This window comes from Camelus ferus, chromosome 20, assembly GCF_009834535.1.
Source record: "Camelus ferus isolate YT-003-E chromosome 20, BCGSAC_Cfer_1.0, whole genome shotgun sequence".
NCBI classification, from domain to species: domain Eukaryota; kingdom Metazoa; phylum Chordata; class Mammalia; order Artiodactyla; family Camelidae; genus Camelus; species Camelus ferus.
In genome coordinates this window covers 22,742,161-22,757,677 of record NC_045715.1, presented here as the reverse complement: position 1 = coordinate 22,757,677, position 15,517 = coordinate 22,742,161, and the positions used below count along the sequence as shown (strand labels likewise).

Below are 15,517 nucleotides of genomic sequence, written 5' to 3'. Positions count from 1 at the left end.
TTACTGTTCCTAATATTCCCTTATTATTCTTTTATTATCTATAGACTCTGTTGGCATGTTACTTCTCTCATTCCTAATATTGGTGATTTGTATTGTCTCTCTTTTTTTCCTCTGATGACTCTGGGTAGAGGTTTATTAGTTTTGTTGATGTTCTCAAGAAGCAGCTTTTGGTTTCACTGATTTTTCTGCTTTCTATTTCATGGATTTCTGCATTGATTTTTGTTATTTTCTTCTGTATGCTTTGGTTTCAGGTGGAAGCTGAGGTCATTGACATATCTTTCTTTTTTACAAATACATATTTATTGTTATAAATTTCTCTAATAGAATATTCCACAAATCCCAATATGTTACATACTTATTTTCATTCAATTCAAACTAATTCCTGATTATTCTTTGATCCAGAGGTGTGTTACTCATTTTCTAAATATTTGGCGATTTTCCAAGGACCTTTTTTCTTTCTGCTTTCTAATATAATTCCACTGTGATCAGAAAACATACTTCATTTGACTTGAATCCTTTTTAATTTATTGAGGCTTGTTTTATGGCTCAGAATATGATCTATCTTGATAAATGTTCTATGTACACTTAAGAATATGTATTTTACTACTGTTAGGTGGAATATCCTATGAATGTCAATCTACAGTATTCTATAAAAGTCAAGTTGGTTGATAGTGTTGTTCTAGACTACTATTTCCTAGCTGATTATTTGCTTGTTTTATCAACTATTGAGAGAGCAGTATTGAAATCTCTGACTAAAACTTTTTTTCTTTCAGTTCTATCAGTTTTTATTTCATATATTTTGAAGCCCTCTTTGAATTAATATTTTAATATGAACATTTAGGACATATGAACATTTAGGTTTGTTATGTCCTCAATTAATTAGCCTCTGTCATTATGAACTGATCTTTTTTTAATCCCTGGTAATAATCTCTGTTCTGAAATCAAGTGTCTGATACTATAGTGCTCACAGCCTTGTTTTGAAACATGGTGTATCTTTCCCATTCTTTTTTCTTTTTCCCTATTAGAGTCTTTATATTCAAAATACATTTCTTGGCAGCATATAATTGGGTCTTACTTTTTTATCCATTCTGACAATCTCTGCCTTTCAATTGGGTTGTTCAGACTATTTACATTTAATTTGATTATTGATATAGTTAGGTTTCCATTTATCATCCTATTTGTTTTCTAGTTGTCTCATCTGTTCTTTGTTTCTTTTTTTCTCTTTTTCTGCCTTGTTTTGGATTACTTGAGAATTTTTTTTATCACATTTTATCTCTTTTATTGGCTTATCAGCTATACCAATGTTATATTATTAGTTGCTTTAGGGTTTATAGTACGTAGATTTAACTTACCACAGTTGATCTTATCACAGGAACAAAACAGGCCTCAAATGCAGCCCCAGAGCAGCAGCTAGCACACCAGAAGAGGGGCCCACCCATCATCCCATTCTTCCCTACCAATGCTAATCACACCAAGGGCCTTGGGAAGTCATCACACTGCTCAGGGCTTCAGCTTACTCATTTGTAAACTGAGGTCATCCCATATGCCCTGCCTGTCTTGGAAGGGTGTTCTGTCTGAGGAGTAAAGGAAATCAAAACATGCTGAGTCTCTGACACTGAGACCCCGTGCCTTTCCACACACTGGCCCTGCCAATGCAACCACTAGGCCTGCTCCTAGGACCACTAGACCCTCAAGATATGTGGTTGGAAGTCCTGAGGATGCAAAGTTTGGGTGTGGTGGGCAGCTGAAGGGCCTGGGCTTTAAAACCAATTACCTGATCCCTACTTCCTTGCAAGGTGAGGGAGGCCCTGCCTGAGGAGGTGCCTCCTCCCTCTGCCCTCAGCTCTAGTAGAAGCCTGGGAGAGGTGGTCTCCCTACTCTCCAGACTCAAAAGCCTGGGAACACCAGGAAGTCTACGTGGAGCCTCCAGACCCAAGCTTTTCTCTCATTCCTTTCCCTTTATCTGATTTCCCCACTACAGTCAGATGATGGTGTCTGAAGGCAAGGGGCCAGAGTTTCCACTTGCTCTCTGGTCCCTAACTGGCTCATCTCTGCACCAGACCTGCTCTCATCTAACCACCTCTGTAAAGACTTGAGGAAACTGAGGCCTGACCAGACCAAGTCTCAACCATGTCTGTGCCATTGGTTGCCTCTGGCAAGAATAGGGCGACCCACACCACCCCTGTATCTCCAGTAGCACTTGAGGACCCAGGTGGGCCTCAACTTGATTCACCTGCCACAATCCTTATTTTCATGGGTGTTTTCCATTACCCGCCAATCTATTGTTTTCCCAATTACATGTGATTTTGGTGAGGGGTAAGAGGGTGTAATACAAAGCTATACACAAACAATTTGAGGTAACTGTAGATTTACCTGCAGTTGTAATAAATAACTAGAGACCTCTGGTACATTTTGCCTAGCTTCTCCCAATGCTAACGTTTGTAAAACTATAGTAAAATATTCACAACTAGGATATTGATACTGGTAAATCCAGCAATCTTATTCAAATTTCTCCACTAAGTGTGTGACATCTTAATTATCAGACCATGAAAGCTTGGACCTAAGCTTACCTACTTAGCAAGTTACTTATGACCCAGAGGGACTTTACCCACTGCTCTGTCTGTGCCCCCAAAAACCTGAAAGAGGTTAACAGGAAATTTAACGTTCAGGGTATGCTATGTGCTAGGCCCTACCCATGTCAGTGTTTAATCTTTATAGCAGCCTGTTTTACCGACGTTAAAACTGAGGCGCAGAGAGGGTGGCTGGATGAGTGGACCCGAAGTCCAAGGGCTGGACAGGCGCTACCCCAGGCCTGCCTACTCTACCCGCTGAGCCCAGCACAGAGGGCCACTATGCGTTGCTAGGAGGTCTGGAGGCCTCAGCAAACACTAATGGAACCTTTGTGCGTCCTGGGCTAAACGTTAGGACGTGAGCGGTCTCCAACTAGACAGGCAAGCTAGGCAGACGCCAGGCCTCTCCCTGGAATGTGAGCACCCAAGCGCGGGCACTCAGCTGGGGTCCGCCCGGGGAACGCCGGGAAACCGCTCGCGCCCCTCCCCTCCCCTCCTCTCCCCTCCCCTCCCGGCGCGCTGTCCTCCCCTCGCTGCGCAGCCCTCGGCTGCCCCCTGCCGTCGCAGCGTGGACCCTGCAGCCTAGGTCATCTCCGTCTTCTCTCCGCCCGCCCCCCGCCTCTGGATTGGCTGCTCCAGAAGTCTCTAGGCCATCCGCCTTCCGCCATCAGATTGGTTGCACCCTGATACTGTGGCCCCGCCTATTTCCCCGGGTCCTTTGATCACGCGCCTGCCGGCTCTTCCGGGGCCCGGGAGCCAACCGAGGGCGTTCCTGTCCGGGGCTGCAGCGGCGGGAGGTAAGGCATGGCCGGGTTGGATGGGCTGCAGAGCGCTGGCCCAGGTCCACGCCTCGGGATGTCGGGATTCCAGGATGCCCGGGCCCCTCTGCGCTCCCCCCAAAACCCCCTCCCCTGGACTGAACCTCCCAGCGTCGTGGGAACTACCTCTCGCTCGCCATTGCTGATTTGCATCCTAGGAACGCCTATCACCCTCTCTACCTCGGCATGTCCCCTCGACCATGGGACGGTGTGCATGCTACAGAGCAAGCCTGGAGCCCCCACGGGCACCGGGACAGGTAGCTCATACCTTGCCCTCTGATGGAAACCCAGGCGAACCGAGGTCAAGGACCTCGGGGCATCTGTGTGCAGCCACCCGTGGACAGTCTCCTTGGATCTGTCATGAGAGCTGACCATCTCCACCTCTGCCTGTCATCCCAGACCAGGAGGGGAGGGACCTGGGCGGAGCCCCAAGTGGGGACAAGAGGGAGGTGACATCACCTCACAGATGAAATCCAGCCCTGCCCACTTGTGTCCATCCTGGCACGTGAGACCAATGAGGGAGATGGTGCCCAAGTTTTATGTCTGGAGTGACACCAGAGACAAAGAGGGCGTAGGGCCTATAGCCTGAATTGGATCTGGACTAGATGGGCCCCTTCAGATACTCCTACCTCACCCCTGGGCTGCAGTGCAGGACCCTCATATTTTAACCTTATCTCCCTCATTTTGCTCCACTGGATAGCTGCAGGCAGCCCAGTGCCCCAGGAGGCTGGGACAGGAGCTGGGAACCTACATCTAACCTTTCCCCAGAAATTGTATTTGCAAATACTTGGCCAGCACCTGAGCTGAACTTCACCCTGATTTGGGGATAGAAGCTAGACAGGACTCAGGCCCTGGGTATGGGCCTCCTTTTGGTGCCCTTTACACCCAGGATTTGCTGAGAGTCACTGGAGGGTTAAACTCAGCACATTGACCTGGAAGATCACTCATCCCAGTGCCTGACCTAAGTTTTCATACATTACCAGCTCTTAGGGAGGGATTCATAGCCTGAATGTCACCCTGGGTGAAATTGACAACCTCCTTCCTCCTCCCCAGGGAGCCCAGTGGAGGCGCCCTCCCGAGGCAGTACTGCCCATGCTGACTACCCAGCCCTCCGGCTGCCGATGTCATGAGTAACACCACAGTGCCCAATGCCCCCCAGGCCAACAGCGACTCCATGGTGGGCTATGTGTTGGGGCCTTTCTTCCTCATCACCCTGGTCGGGGTGGTGGTGGCTGTGGTAAGGAGCCCCCACATACACACCCACAATTTTGCTGGGTGGGCCTGGTCCTGCCTGCACACAGCCTCTCAGCTGTCCTACTGTTAGGGGAGAGGAGGGTGTGGAGGTGGGTCCCTCTCTTGTGGGCCATCCTGGGCTCAGCAGTCTCCACAGTCCTGTGTCTCTGTTACAGGTAATGTATGTCCAGAAGAAAAAGCGGTGAGTGTCCCCGACCCCAGTGCTACCTCTCCCTCATTCTGCTTAAATTTCTTCCCGTAAGATCTGAGTTCCCTGCATACAAGTAAGATGCCCCTTGGCCATTCTGATACAAGCCTGAAATTCCCTACACTCCATTGTTATGTATTCCTGCCCAGACTCGTATTCTTAGAGCTGTAGTGTACCCTAAAAGGCAGACTGGAAGTGCCCCTGAACAGGGGGAGTAGAGATAGGGCAATCAGGTGTTTGAAGAAGGGAATGGGCCCCGGCCTGAGCCCCCTCCCATGCTCCCCAGGGTGGACCGGCTTCGCCATCACCTGCTCCCCATGTATAGCTACGACCCTGCTGAGGAGCTCCACGAGGCTGAGCAGGAGCTACTCTCCGACATGGGAGACCCCAAGGTGAGCACTCGGGACAGGGAGAATCAGCAGAGGTGGGTCTACTATGTTCATACTCACCCCTGAAGCCTGAGCCTGTTTCTGCTCTCAGCCCTCCGCATGTGGGCCAAGCCTAGTGAGGTGCCTCCTCCAAGGTTGTGACTCCCAAGGCCAGAGCCCAGCCCTGTGGCATGGTCTCCTCTCACAGGTGGTCCATGGCTGGCAAAGTGGCTACCAGCACAAGCGGATACCCTTGCTGGATGTCAAGACATGACCTGATCCCCTTACCCTGATCTTCAGAACCATGGGGTCCAGAGCCCTATAGCCTGTTGCTTCTCTTCCCCCACCCCCACCCCAATTGCATCCTCTCAGCTCCCGCCTCTTAGTTACTGGGTCTCTCCTCCTCCATCCCCAGCAGCACCCATTTCCTAAGCCCTGCATATAGCAGTCATCAGCCCCTGCTATCACTTAACTCCCCGCCAGGCCTTTGGCCCTTTGTGGGCTGAGCCTGCCAGCCACTCCCGGGCGCTGATAGGAACTTTTCCTTCTGCGGTGGAAGGGTGGCTGGAAGGGAAGCTTTGCCCTTTCCTTGGGCACTGTCTCTAACGCCCCCTGACCTGGCTTTGGAGCTGTTTCCAGGGTTACAGGGCCTGATGTATAGTATTCAGTATATATATTTTGTAAATAAAATGTTTTGTGGCTAGGGGTATGGCTGATTTCTTCAAGAGGAGCTTAAGTTACCTTCCCAGGAGCTGACTCTAGTGCTTTTTCTCCATCTTCTCCCAGCCTGAATTGCTGGGCAGAGCACCTCCAGAGCCACCACCACCCACTAGGTTTCCACCCTTCCCTATTCCAGGCACCCAACACAGAAAAAGACTCAGTCCAGAAAAGGATATTTTTTTTATTCAAGTAACTGCAAATAGGAAACCAGAAGGGGGCCCCAGGCTGGGACAAATAATGGCTACCTCCTCCCTGACAGAACAGGGGAAGAAGGTGGCCCCTACACCTGCCGGTCAAAACAGGCCCCCCTCTTTACTCTGCTGCAGCATCCTAGGGGCAGGGCCCCACCTTCCCTGGGACTGGGGTAGTCGGTAACCCAGCCTGCTTTGCCCCAGGCCCCTTCCTCTAAGAGCATCTTGGAGGAGGGGAATGTGGGCAGAACAGGAGAAATGAGGATGAACATTTGGCGCTGGTAGCAGCAGCAATGACGGATGTCTAAGAATGAAACATTGAACAAAAAACAACACAACTGTCCAGAGGTAGTTTGTGACCAGAGGAAAGATGAAACCAGAACCTTGGGGGGTGGGGAGGAGCAGAAGGGTGGGAGTGGGCAAGGCTAGCTCCTTGTTATTAGTGCCCCATGTAAGGGAAGGGGAAACTGAGGCCAAGAGTGGAAGCAGATGGGGATGAGGAGTGGCTCCAGCCCACCTTGAGTGGCTGTCACAGGAAACCCAGGCCCCTGGGCCTCCCCTGGATAAAGGTGGTTCTGCATCTCCATCACTGCAGTAGACTCCAGGGTGAGGGCAAGGTGGACTAGAACCTGCTTAGGGCGAGTAGGGGGCTTAGACCCCTCCTGCCTTCCTTCCTGTGCCCCCAAGGGGGCTGCCCAACCTAGTGCAGGGACTAGGCAAGGTGGGGAAGAAAAATGGGTGTGAGCCACACCTGCTGCTGTTAGTACAGTGGGAGTGGGCCATGTCAAAAGGAGATGAGGCTTGGGCTCCTTTTAAGGCCAGGGGAGCCCTCCCAGGCCCCTTAATGGGAAGCCAGAGGGAAGAGTCAGGGATCAGAAGGGACCCCCAGACCAAGAGCCCAGCCAGCAATGTCCCCACTGCTGAGGGAGTGGGGATCAGCAGCGCAGGGAGCAGTGACGTGAGAAGTCAGCTTTGTCCAGGGGGCAGGTGTGGCGTGTGGATGAGAGGGGTCGCTGGGAATTGAAATCAAAGGAAAACTGCTTCCCACTCGGGCCCTAGGGGCCCTGCAGCGGCTGGTGTGCGGTGTAGTGTGGTGGTGAGGGTGCAGGTGGGTGGCGGTGATGCGTGGGCCTGGGGAAGGGTGGGGGCAGTGGGAGCGGAGCGGAGCTGTCCAGTCCCAGAAGGAAACTGCTCCTCGGTGAGGGAGCAGGCGGCACAGCGGCGCGGTCACTGCTCCTCCTCTGAGGACTCCTGTGAGATGCCCTCTTCTTCCTCCTTCTCCTGCGAGGTGGGCAGGGCCATCAGCAGGAATGCCAGGCCTGCCCCCCTCCTCCTCCACCCCCAGAAGCCAAGCTTGCCCCCACCCCTCCCTGCACTCCCTGGCTCTCCAGAAGGGGGATGAGTCAGGGCTGAGTGTGTGGGTGACTCAGCAACCTCCAAGGCCCAGTTTCATTCATAAAAAAGGAAGAATTTAAAGGGAGGAAAAAAAAACCACACACATGCTGCTCTCACATAGAGCCAGGCCCTCTTGGCCCCCAGGCCCATGGCAGGGGGGACCTGGCAGAGCTCAGGACAGCACTGAGCTCGAGGAAGTGAGGAAGTGACTGGCTCTCATGGAGGGGAGAAGAGGTGGCCAGGGAGAGGAAATGGGGTGGGAAGGGGGTGGCTGGAGGGTGCATGAGCCCCCCCTGGCGGGTGAAGGGGAACCAGGTGGCCTTAGCCTACAGGGGCAGCTGTTGGGCTGTGGACCAGGGCTGCAGAGTGGCCACGGCCGTGGGTGAAGGGGAACCAGGTGGCCTTAGCCTACAGGGGCAGCTGCTGGGCTGTGGACCAGGCTGCAGAGTGGCCACGGCCGCGGGCTGACCCCAGGCCAGGGTGGGGAGGAAGGGGAAGTGTGTGCCGCCGGGGCTCACTCACTGGGCGGGAATGTCGGGACACCACACGGGGGCCCCCGTGCCAGGCACAAACTCCAAAACAACTTGTTTCCTGTTACTCACTCCTGGGGCCCCGCCAGCACCCCTTAGCCCCCCTCAGCCCCCCTCACCCTCTGGTGGCTCAGCTCGAGGAATGAAGGCCTCAGGGAGTGCAGGAACAGGTTGGGGGTCGGAAAGGGCCAGGCAGAGGAAGGCTGGGGTGGCCCTCACTGCAGTGTTCCCCCTAGAGGCAGTCTCCCTCAGCCTGCCCACTTCCACTACCGGCTATTTGGGGGCCCAGAAACAGATGGTGCCTTCCTGTGAGGAAGTACCTCCATGAGGCATCACACCTCAACTCCCACCCAACACTGACCCCACCCCCACGGTGAGCTCCTCTGCTTCTTCCCTCCCAAGAGTCAAGCCAAACCTCACCCCTTTCCCCTGTGGCTTCCTTTCCTCATTTCTATAATGGGGGTTGGGGGTGTGCAGTGGGGAGGGGACTAGATGACTTCCAATTTCTCCCTAGAAGTTCTGAGTCCGTTTCAGAAGCAGATGAAGGGACTGCCCCCAGGTAGGGCAGGGAAGGGGTCTGGTTTGCTTTGTACCTGGGACCCCTCACTTCTCATGGACATAGCCCTTTAAAAGCCCTGGGCTGGGGGCCAGGTGCCTGGGCCTTGGGCAAATCCCTTTCCCTCTCTGGGCCTGAGTAAAACATGAAGTCCCATCATTCCTGGCCCTGCAGGTCAGGGAGAGCCATCTTTCTGTGGTGGGCACACAGATGGGGCATCACCCCTTAACAGCCTCCCCACAAGACCCAAGCTGCCGGCCTCTTCACCTACCAGTTTTTTGGGTCTGCCCCTTGGTTTCCTCCCTGGAGTTGTGGTGGTTTTCTGGATGGTCAGAGAAAATAAAATATCTAAGTCAAAAATGTCCCTGACAGGGCTCACCCAATGACCGGTACCCTGGACGGCGAGGGAGAGTAGGGAGGGGCAGATCCCCCTACCTCTGCTCAGGGCAGCCCAGGACTCTCACCCCAGCTGGTGATGACTGGCCAGCCACACTGCCCCCCCACCCCAACATACACACACGCCCCCCACTCCCTCCTCCACCCATGACTCAGAGGATATGAGTCGTGTCTTAGAAAAAAATAAAAAACAAAACAAGTTCTCTGAAAGGCTGATGCCACTGTAAATCTGGCCTTCCCTGCTTATCCACACTCCCTCAGGACGCAGGGGGCCTCTGGGAGAGAAGGTAACATTCTCAGCCCAGGGTGGAGCTGCCCCTTCCCTCTTCCCAAAGCTGCAGGACATTTGACTTGCTTTCCAGTTGTCCTAGGCAGGACCAAGGCTACAGACGTTAGACCTTCAGTCCTCACCCCTGGCCAATTAGCAAAGACCCATGGCCACCCACATGCCAGAGAAGGGAGTGCAGAGAATAGGACAAGCCAGCTCCTTCCCAAACCTCCCACAGCTGCTGTCGTGGGGAGAGGGCCCTCCTTCCTCTTAACCCTAACCCCCTCAAGCCTCACCCGGGTCTTGGCAGCACCCTTGTTTTTGCTCCCCTTTGGTCGGCCCCGAGGTCTCTTAGGTGTTGGCACTTCGCTGGGCTCCTTCTGCAAAGACAGATGGGACAGGTCAGGAACACAGGTGTCACCCTGACCCACTCCTTTCAGAAGACAGAGCCCTCTGCCCTATCCCAGCAAACTTAGGTCTACAGGCCAACCCCTGACTCCAGAATCCACAGGTGGCCCTCGGGACTTAAATTCTCAGTTTGAACATCTTTTGCAAAGCCTCTCCCCTTGCTTCCCTGTGACAGCAAAATGACAAGAGGCAGGAAGACTCCTGGGAAGGGTGTCATGGGGACAGAAAGACACCGTTATGCAGCTCTGCCCACACCCCAGCCCTGCCACTGACTAGCTCTATAGTCTAAGATCTTGGACAAGACACTTCACGCTTGAGCCTCAGTTTCCCTCATCTGTAAACGGTTTAAAGACTTAGCTGGCTAAGTGCCACAAAAATTCAATGAAGAATGTATAGGTGTCAGCACTGGGCTGTGATCATTGTCCACCCCCTCAGAAGATAGGAAAGGATCCCCCTTCCCCTAGAGGGAGCGTCCAGCCTCTACTTGCAAATTGGACTCCCTCCCAGCTGCCTCCCAGGTAGGAGTTATGCCCAGACCTTGGAACCCAGAGATCCCTGTTGTTGGCACTGCTGAAATTTTAATAAGCCCAAGACGGAATAAAAAGCTGCTACATAATGCATAGAAGCTGGGCAGTAAATGCACATCAGCTATGGTTTCCCAAGGCAGCTACCCATGGGCTGTTCATGGTCCAGTAACTCAGCACTCCTCTGACACCCCCCACTGACCACAGCTAACAGGCAGCAGGAGGAGGCCAAGGGAACCAGACTAAGAGGATGGATTCCCACACATTATACAGTGGGCTCTGAAAGAGGCAGCTGAGTTCCACCACCCATCAGACTCCTCCTGGCTCCCGAAGAGTCAGGAGAGACCTCTAGACCTCTCCACTCTAGAGGGGGATGCCTGGGGCTTGGTGTTTAACAACCTGCCTGACATGTAAAGGGCAAGGGGATTGACCTCAATTCCTTTCTCTCCCAGCTGAAAGGGAAGTAACTGGGCTACATTCACGTGCAGCTGCCCCTCACTTGGGGACAGCTGCCCCTCCGGGAGAGAAACCAAGAAACCAAGATCTCCACCACATAACAGGTGGTCCTCACAGCCTGATTGGCCAAGCTCGTGGAGGAGGTGGGGGGCACGGTGCCAGGCTGGCCTTTTAACTTCACGGGACCTTAGCAGGGCATACCCTGGGTTCTGTGTCACTCTGCCACCAACTCCCCCAACATTTTCAACTTCTTGGACTTCAATTCCCTTTTACAGAGCTGGGCCAAAGCCTAATCCAGGGCCACTCAACAATAAGTATCGAGACACCTTCATAGTAAATTAACAGAGTAATATCATGTGCAATATATATCATGTGCAATATAACGACTAAAAATCCTGGGCTTGTATGTACATATATCTTCACATTTCCATAACCCATCTTTAGTACGTTTTATAAATGTGCTGGCTCATGATAGACTGGAAATAAAGGGTGGGTGGTTTACCATAGTGTGAACACTGACCTGTGTGACCACAGGGTCACTTCTGGCTTGGACTTTCTGGCACGAGCTCCGAGCTCCCTCAGCCCCAACTTCTCTCCTGGGTCTCAAGAGGATCAGACTAGAGATGGCATGTCCAGAGTGTGCAGGTGTATGGATAGGAATGATTCTGCACCCTGCCAGTCTGGTTTTGGCCTTCCAAGATGCCTGGCACCTCCCTAGCCCAAAGAGGTAAACTGAGGCAAAGGTTTGGACACCCACCTGACTCCCTACCAGCGCCGTCCCGGGACTCACCGGAGGCTGCTTGCGCGGCCTGCCCCGCCCTCGCTTCTCAGTGGCGTCCTTTTCCTGCTTGGAAGCCAAGGGCTGGCTGGACTTCGAGCTCGACTCGCTCATCTTCCCTGGTCTGCAGAGCAGGTGGGGGAGTGACGGCTGGGATGCTGGAGGGTCGGAAAAGTTGTTTTAAACAAAACATCTGACTTTAGCCACTTCCTACCCCCTCACCAGTCCTGCCTGCTCCCCGGGGCACCCAGGATTCCCACTCTGCCTAGCTCATGGGAGTCTGCTCAGCCCCAGCAGGCAGCCACAGGGCGGGGCTGGGCCGTTGGCCCTAATCAGCTCCTTATCTCCTGTTCAGAAGGGCTCTTTGTTGTCCTGCCACCCCCACAGGGCTGGGGACCAAGAGCTCAGCCAGTCCAGATGTGGCTGTGGTTGAGGCCACCCCGGCAAAGATGTGGGCAGGGTGGGGGTCCTCACACCCCTAGGGCCTCTCCCTCCACCAAACTGCCCTTTCTTTTTAGGAGAAAGCCAAGCCTGGGTAGCTCACAGGGAACAAGGGAGGAAAGGTAAGCAGAGAATGAGCCCTGGGCATCTGGCAGCCATGGCCATCAATCCCTGGCCCACCTCATCCACAGTGCTGCCCACATGCCAAGGCCCGAGCCTCAGGACCAAACACTCTTTAAGGGCCAACATTCACATGCCACACCAATCACATGGTCAGGGTTGGTGCCCGCCCCACCAGTCTCTCTGCTACTCTCTCCCTGGGTGAAGCTTTGAGTTCTCAGAAGATGAGGACAATTTAGGAAGAAGGGGGAAGATGGATAGAACTGCAATGGTGAGGTGGGGTGGGGAAAGAAAGCCCCAAAGCTGAAAGGTGAGTCTCCTCTTTCCCATAGCCCCCAACCCACCCCCCTGGAGTCAGATGAGATCTTTCTCCTTGATGCCTCCTTACAGGAGGGGCAGGGATTCTTTCAACTGAGAGGGACCCTTCTAACAGATGCTACCTGGCCCCCTGAAGCCCTAACACAGCTGATCCTAAAAGTTCCTTGGTCCTTTTCTAGCATCTTCTCTCTTCTTAGAGGCCTGTTTGGGCTTAATCAGTCCTACTAATTTAGAGTTTACCTAAAACCTCCCTCTGCAAGGAGCACCTGCAACCTGTATTTGGGAGTCTCTTCCAGAGGCTAAAGGACAGTGAGGATCCTCTCACATCCCCATCCCTGTCCTCTCAATTATTATTCCTAAGTTACAGATTAAGACGTGTCCTGGAAGGCCTATGGCTCCACTTGAAAGCCCCTCAACCTGTAAAATGAGGGTAATGATAATGCACCTACCTTAACTACCTCTGCAGACCGCTGTAACAATCAAACCAGCTAATATTTTAAAATACTTTAACAACGGAAATCTTCACTCCAATCAAAATGAGAACGGGAACATTTGAAAATTACTTTCTTTCCCCTTTTCAGCTTCAGACAATTTCCAATTTTAATCCCATGAGAGGAAAAATCGTTTTTGCAAACTTGTGACTTTTAGAGGGCCCAAAGCCCTGATCTTCAAGTATCGAAATGCTCCAGACAGCAAGACTTTGTCTGGTAATTATTCCATTTTCTAATATTTCAGACTTGAAGACCCTTTTAAACAAGGTGGTTGGTGATTTATCCTGCTCCATCATTAGTGGCTTGGCCTGCTCTGTAATTACAGGCAGTGATTAGGATCTTATATTACCACAGGTCCCCCTTCAAAACTAAACATCAAAATTAATCAGCTAAATGAGTGCTGACCTCACATGAGGTCTGCTGGAGGCCCCCTCAGAGAGGGGGTTCCAGTTGGGAGAAGCCAGTCAGTAATCCGGAGAGCCTAGGCCTGCCTGGGGGATCCTGGTGGGTGTCCCTGCAAGCTCTTGCATCATCTGGTGCTTCCCCTGACCTCCTGCTGCTGGGGACCCTTTAATACACTCACCCCCACCCCACATCCAGGCGTCCATGAACTGAATGAAGGCCTTGAGGCCCTCCCTGTCTGGTGAGACCAACAAATGCTTGTCTCTTCCACCTGTTTCTGAACATCAGAGAAGCTTGGCTTGGCGAAGCCACGTTTAGGGCCCAACCGCAATCCCTCAGTTTGTAGTATGCCTTTTTGGGTCTCAAGCTTGTCTCCTCCACACATTGTGCAGGCAATGTGTGCTCCACAAATGCTGAGACAATCTGCAGGAATGACCCTAGGAAATCATCATGGGACTAACTTGTTTCCCCCCCAAAAAAGGTAACCCGGAGAAGCCTGATGAGTGTCCAAGGTCACAGAGCAAGTGGGCAGGCAGGATGGAATGGGTTCCTGGCGATCTTTCTAGCCCGCCACTTTCCTGACCCGCCTCAGGGGCTAGTTAAGTGCCTGTGGCCCCAGTTCCAAACCTGGGTCCAGGGTGACTCTGCAAGTGTCTGTGTCTGGCCGGTGGACTAGGGACTAGAGCGCACGGGGGGAGGGGCGAAGGCCGCTCTTGCAGGCGCGGGAAACCGGTGCACCCCGACCGCATGCACCGCCACGCGGGTGCACCCGGCCCCACTTCCTGCCAGAGGGGGCACCCAAGCCCGCCTTGGGGCAGGAAACCTGGCGTGCACGGGGTAAAGGAAGAAAGCCACCTCCCTCCGCGCCCTCCCCGCAAAATAAAGCCCCAGAAAAAAAAAAAATTTAACGGGGAGTCAAAGGGACTAGTTCCAACAGAGCCCAGCAAAGCAGAGAAACCAGTTTGTGGGGGCGGAGGGCAGGACGGGCCCTGGGGGCTGAAGAGGCGCGGGCCGGGCCAGAGGTGGGGTCCGGGTGAAGCCCCAAACCCAGGCCCGCGATTCGGCCTCTTCTGCGGAGGGGGCGCCAGAAGAGGCCGAACTGGAGTAAGGCCGAATTGCGGGGTTCCTGCCCATCCCCCTCACTTCTAGAACTTCCCCAGGCTGCGGGGGGCGCCCGGTCCCCCACTCTCCCGCTGCGCCGCAGCCTGTTCCTCTCCCCGCCCCCCACCACCCCGGGCCCGGGCTCGGTCGGGATCGGCGGCAGCGCGAGGTGCACCGGGCTCCGCCGGGTGCACAACTCGCGCTCGTTGCAGCCGCGCGCCCCCTCCCCCACCGCGCGCCTTTCCTGGGTCTCCGCCCCCCGCAGGACGCCCGCGGCGCGGGGGAAGGGGTGCGGGCGCCCTCCCCGCGCCGCCGGGCCCCGCCGCCCGCCCCCGCGACTCGCGGCCCTCCCCCGCCGGCGGCTCGCGCAGCCCCGGCCTGGGAATAAAGCCGGAGGCGCGCGCTGCAGCCCCGGGCGGCTTGCAGTAGGGGCGGCGTGCAGCGGGGGCGCGGGCGCCCCCCTCCGCCGCCGCCGCCGCGGGCCCCGGGGACGACTCACCGCGAGCTCGGCCGCCGGCCTGCGGTGCGCGCTCCGGGCTGCCGGGAGCGACGGTGCTGGGCGCTGAGGACCGGCCTGGCTCCGCCGCCGCCGCCGCCGCTGGTAGCAAATGCGGATCTGAAACCGGGAGAGAGAGCAGAGGCGCTCAGAGACCGCCGCCGCCGCGTGCTCGCCGCCCAGGCCCCCGCGGGGTATTTATATGTCACATCCAGGCGGGGGGGACAAAAATATTCCCCCTCCCCCGAAGGATGGCGAGGGGCAGGAAGCTAGGCACGGCCCGTGCGCGGCCTCAATAAATAAATAATTTAATTAAATGATAGATATAAAAAAAAAGAAGCCACCGGAGGGGCCGCGAACTCACGCCTTCTTGGAGCCGCGCCAGGGCCAGAAATAGCCCGGACTCGGAGTCCCAATTAGAGGAGCGCAGCCCCGGCTCAGGGGAGCTTAAAAAGAGCGACCCAGGGGCAGGGGGGACGGGCCCGCCCGCGCCAGCCGTGTCACTGAGGGGGGCGGGGCCATGCAAATGAGCCCGGGGATTTAAAAGGGCGGCCGCCCGCCAGCCGCCGCCGCGGCGGCGCGGGTGGGTGCTGACTGCGGGAGGGGTGTATGGTGCCGGGTGTCCGGGGGCGGGCGCGCGGGAGGCCTGAGCTGGGAACCCGAGGCCCCGGCCCACTCCGTACTGTCCCGGGCCGGGAGACCTGGGGAGGTGTACAGAGAGAGTACCAA

The 15,517-nt window shown here is 54.7% G+C and overlaps 2 protein-coding genes across 4 annotated transcripts; one reads left to right on the top strand and one right to left on the bottom strand.

Annotated features, from left to right (window-relative positions):
* Window positions 1-3,222: 3,222 nt before the first annotated feature.
* Window positions 3,223-5,900, top strand: SMIM29 (small integral membrane protein 29). 2 transcript variants are annotated; one of them, XM_032462861.1, is made up of 6 exons: window positions 3,341-3,367; window positions 3,547-3,645; window positions 4,442-4,625; window positions 4,798-4,823; window positions 5,116-5,221; window positions 5,406-5,900. In XM_032462861.1, the coding sequence occupies exons 3-6, from the start codon at window positions 4,515-4,517 to the stop codon at window positions 5,469-5,471; spliced, it is 309 nt and encodes a 102-aa protein (XP_032318752.1). In that variant the 5' UTR covers window positions 3,341-3,367; window positions 3,547-3,645; window positions 4,442-4,514; the 3' UTR covers window positions 5,472-5,900. The 2 variants fall into 2 exon arrangements, with proteins under 2 accessions (XP_032318751.1, XP_032318752.1); XM_032462860.1 differs by lacking the exon at window positions 3,547-3,645 and having other exon boundaries at window positions 3,223-3,367.
* Window positions 5,901-6,078: 178 nt separating this feature from the next.
* HMGA1 (high mobility group AT-hook 1) lies at window positions 6,079-15,281 on the bottom strand. 2 transcript variants are annotated; one of them, XM_032462857.1, is made up of 6 exons: window positions 15,153-15,281; window positions 14,792-14,908; window positions 11,399-11,577; window positions 9,550-9,633; window positions 8,861-8,911; window positions 6,079-7,389 (listed from the first exon to the last, which is right to left on the bottom strand). In XM_032462857.1, exons 3-6 carry the CDS (start codon window positions 11,531-11,533, stop codon window positions 7,336-7,338), a joined length of 324 nt encoding a protein of 107 aa, XP_032318748.1. In that variant the 5' UTR covers window positions 11,534-11,577; window positions 14,792-14,908; window positions 15,153-15,281; the 3' UTR covers window positions 6,079-7,335. The 2 variants fall into 2 exon arrangements, with proteins under 2 accessions (XP_032318748.1, XP_032318750.1); XM_032462859.1 differs by having other exon boundaries at window positions 11,432-11,577.
* Window positions 15,282-15,517: the final 236 nt, after the last annotated feature.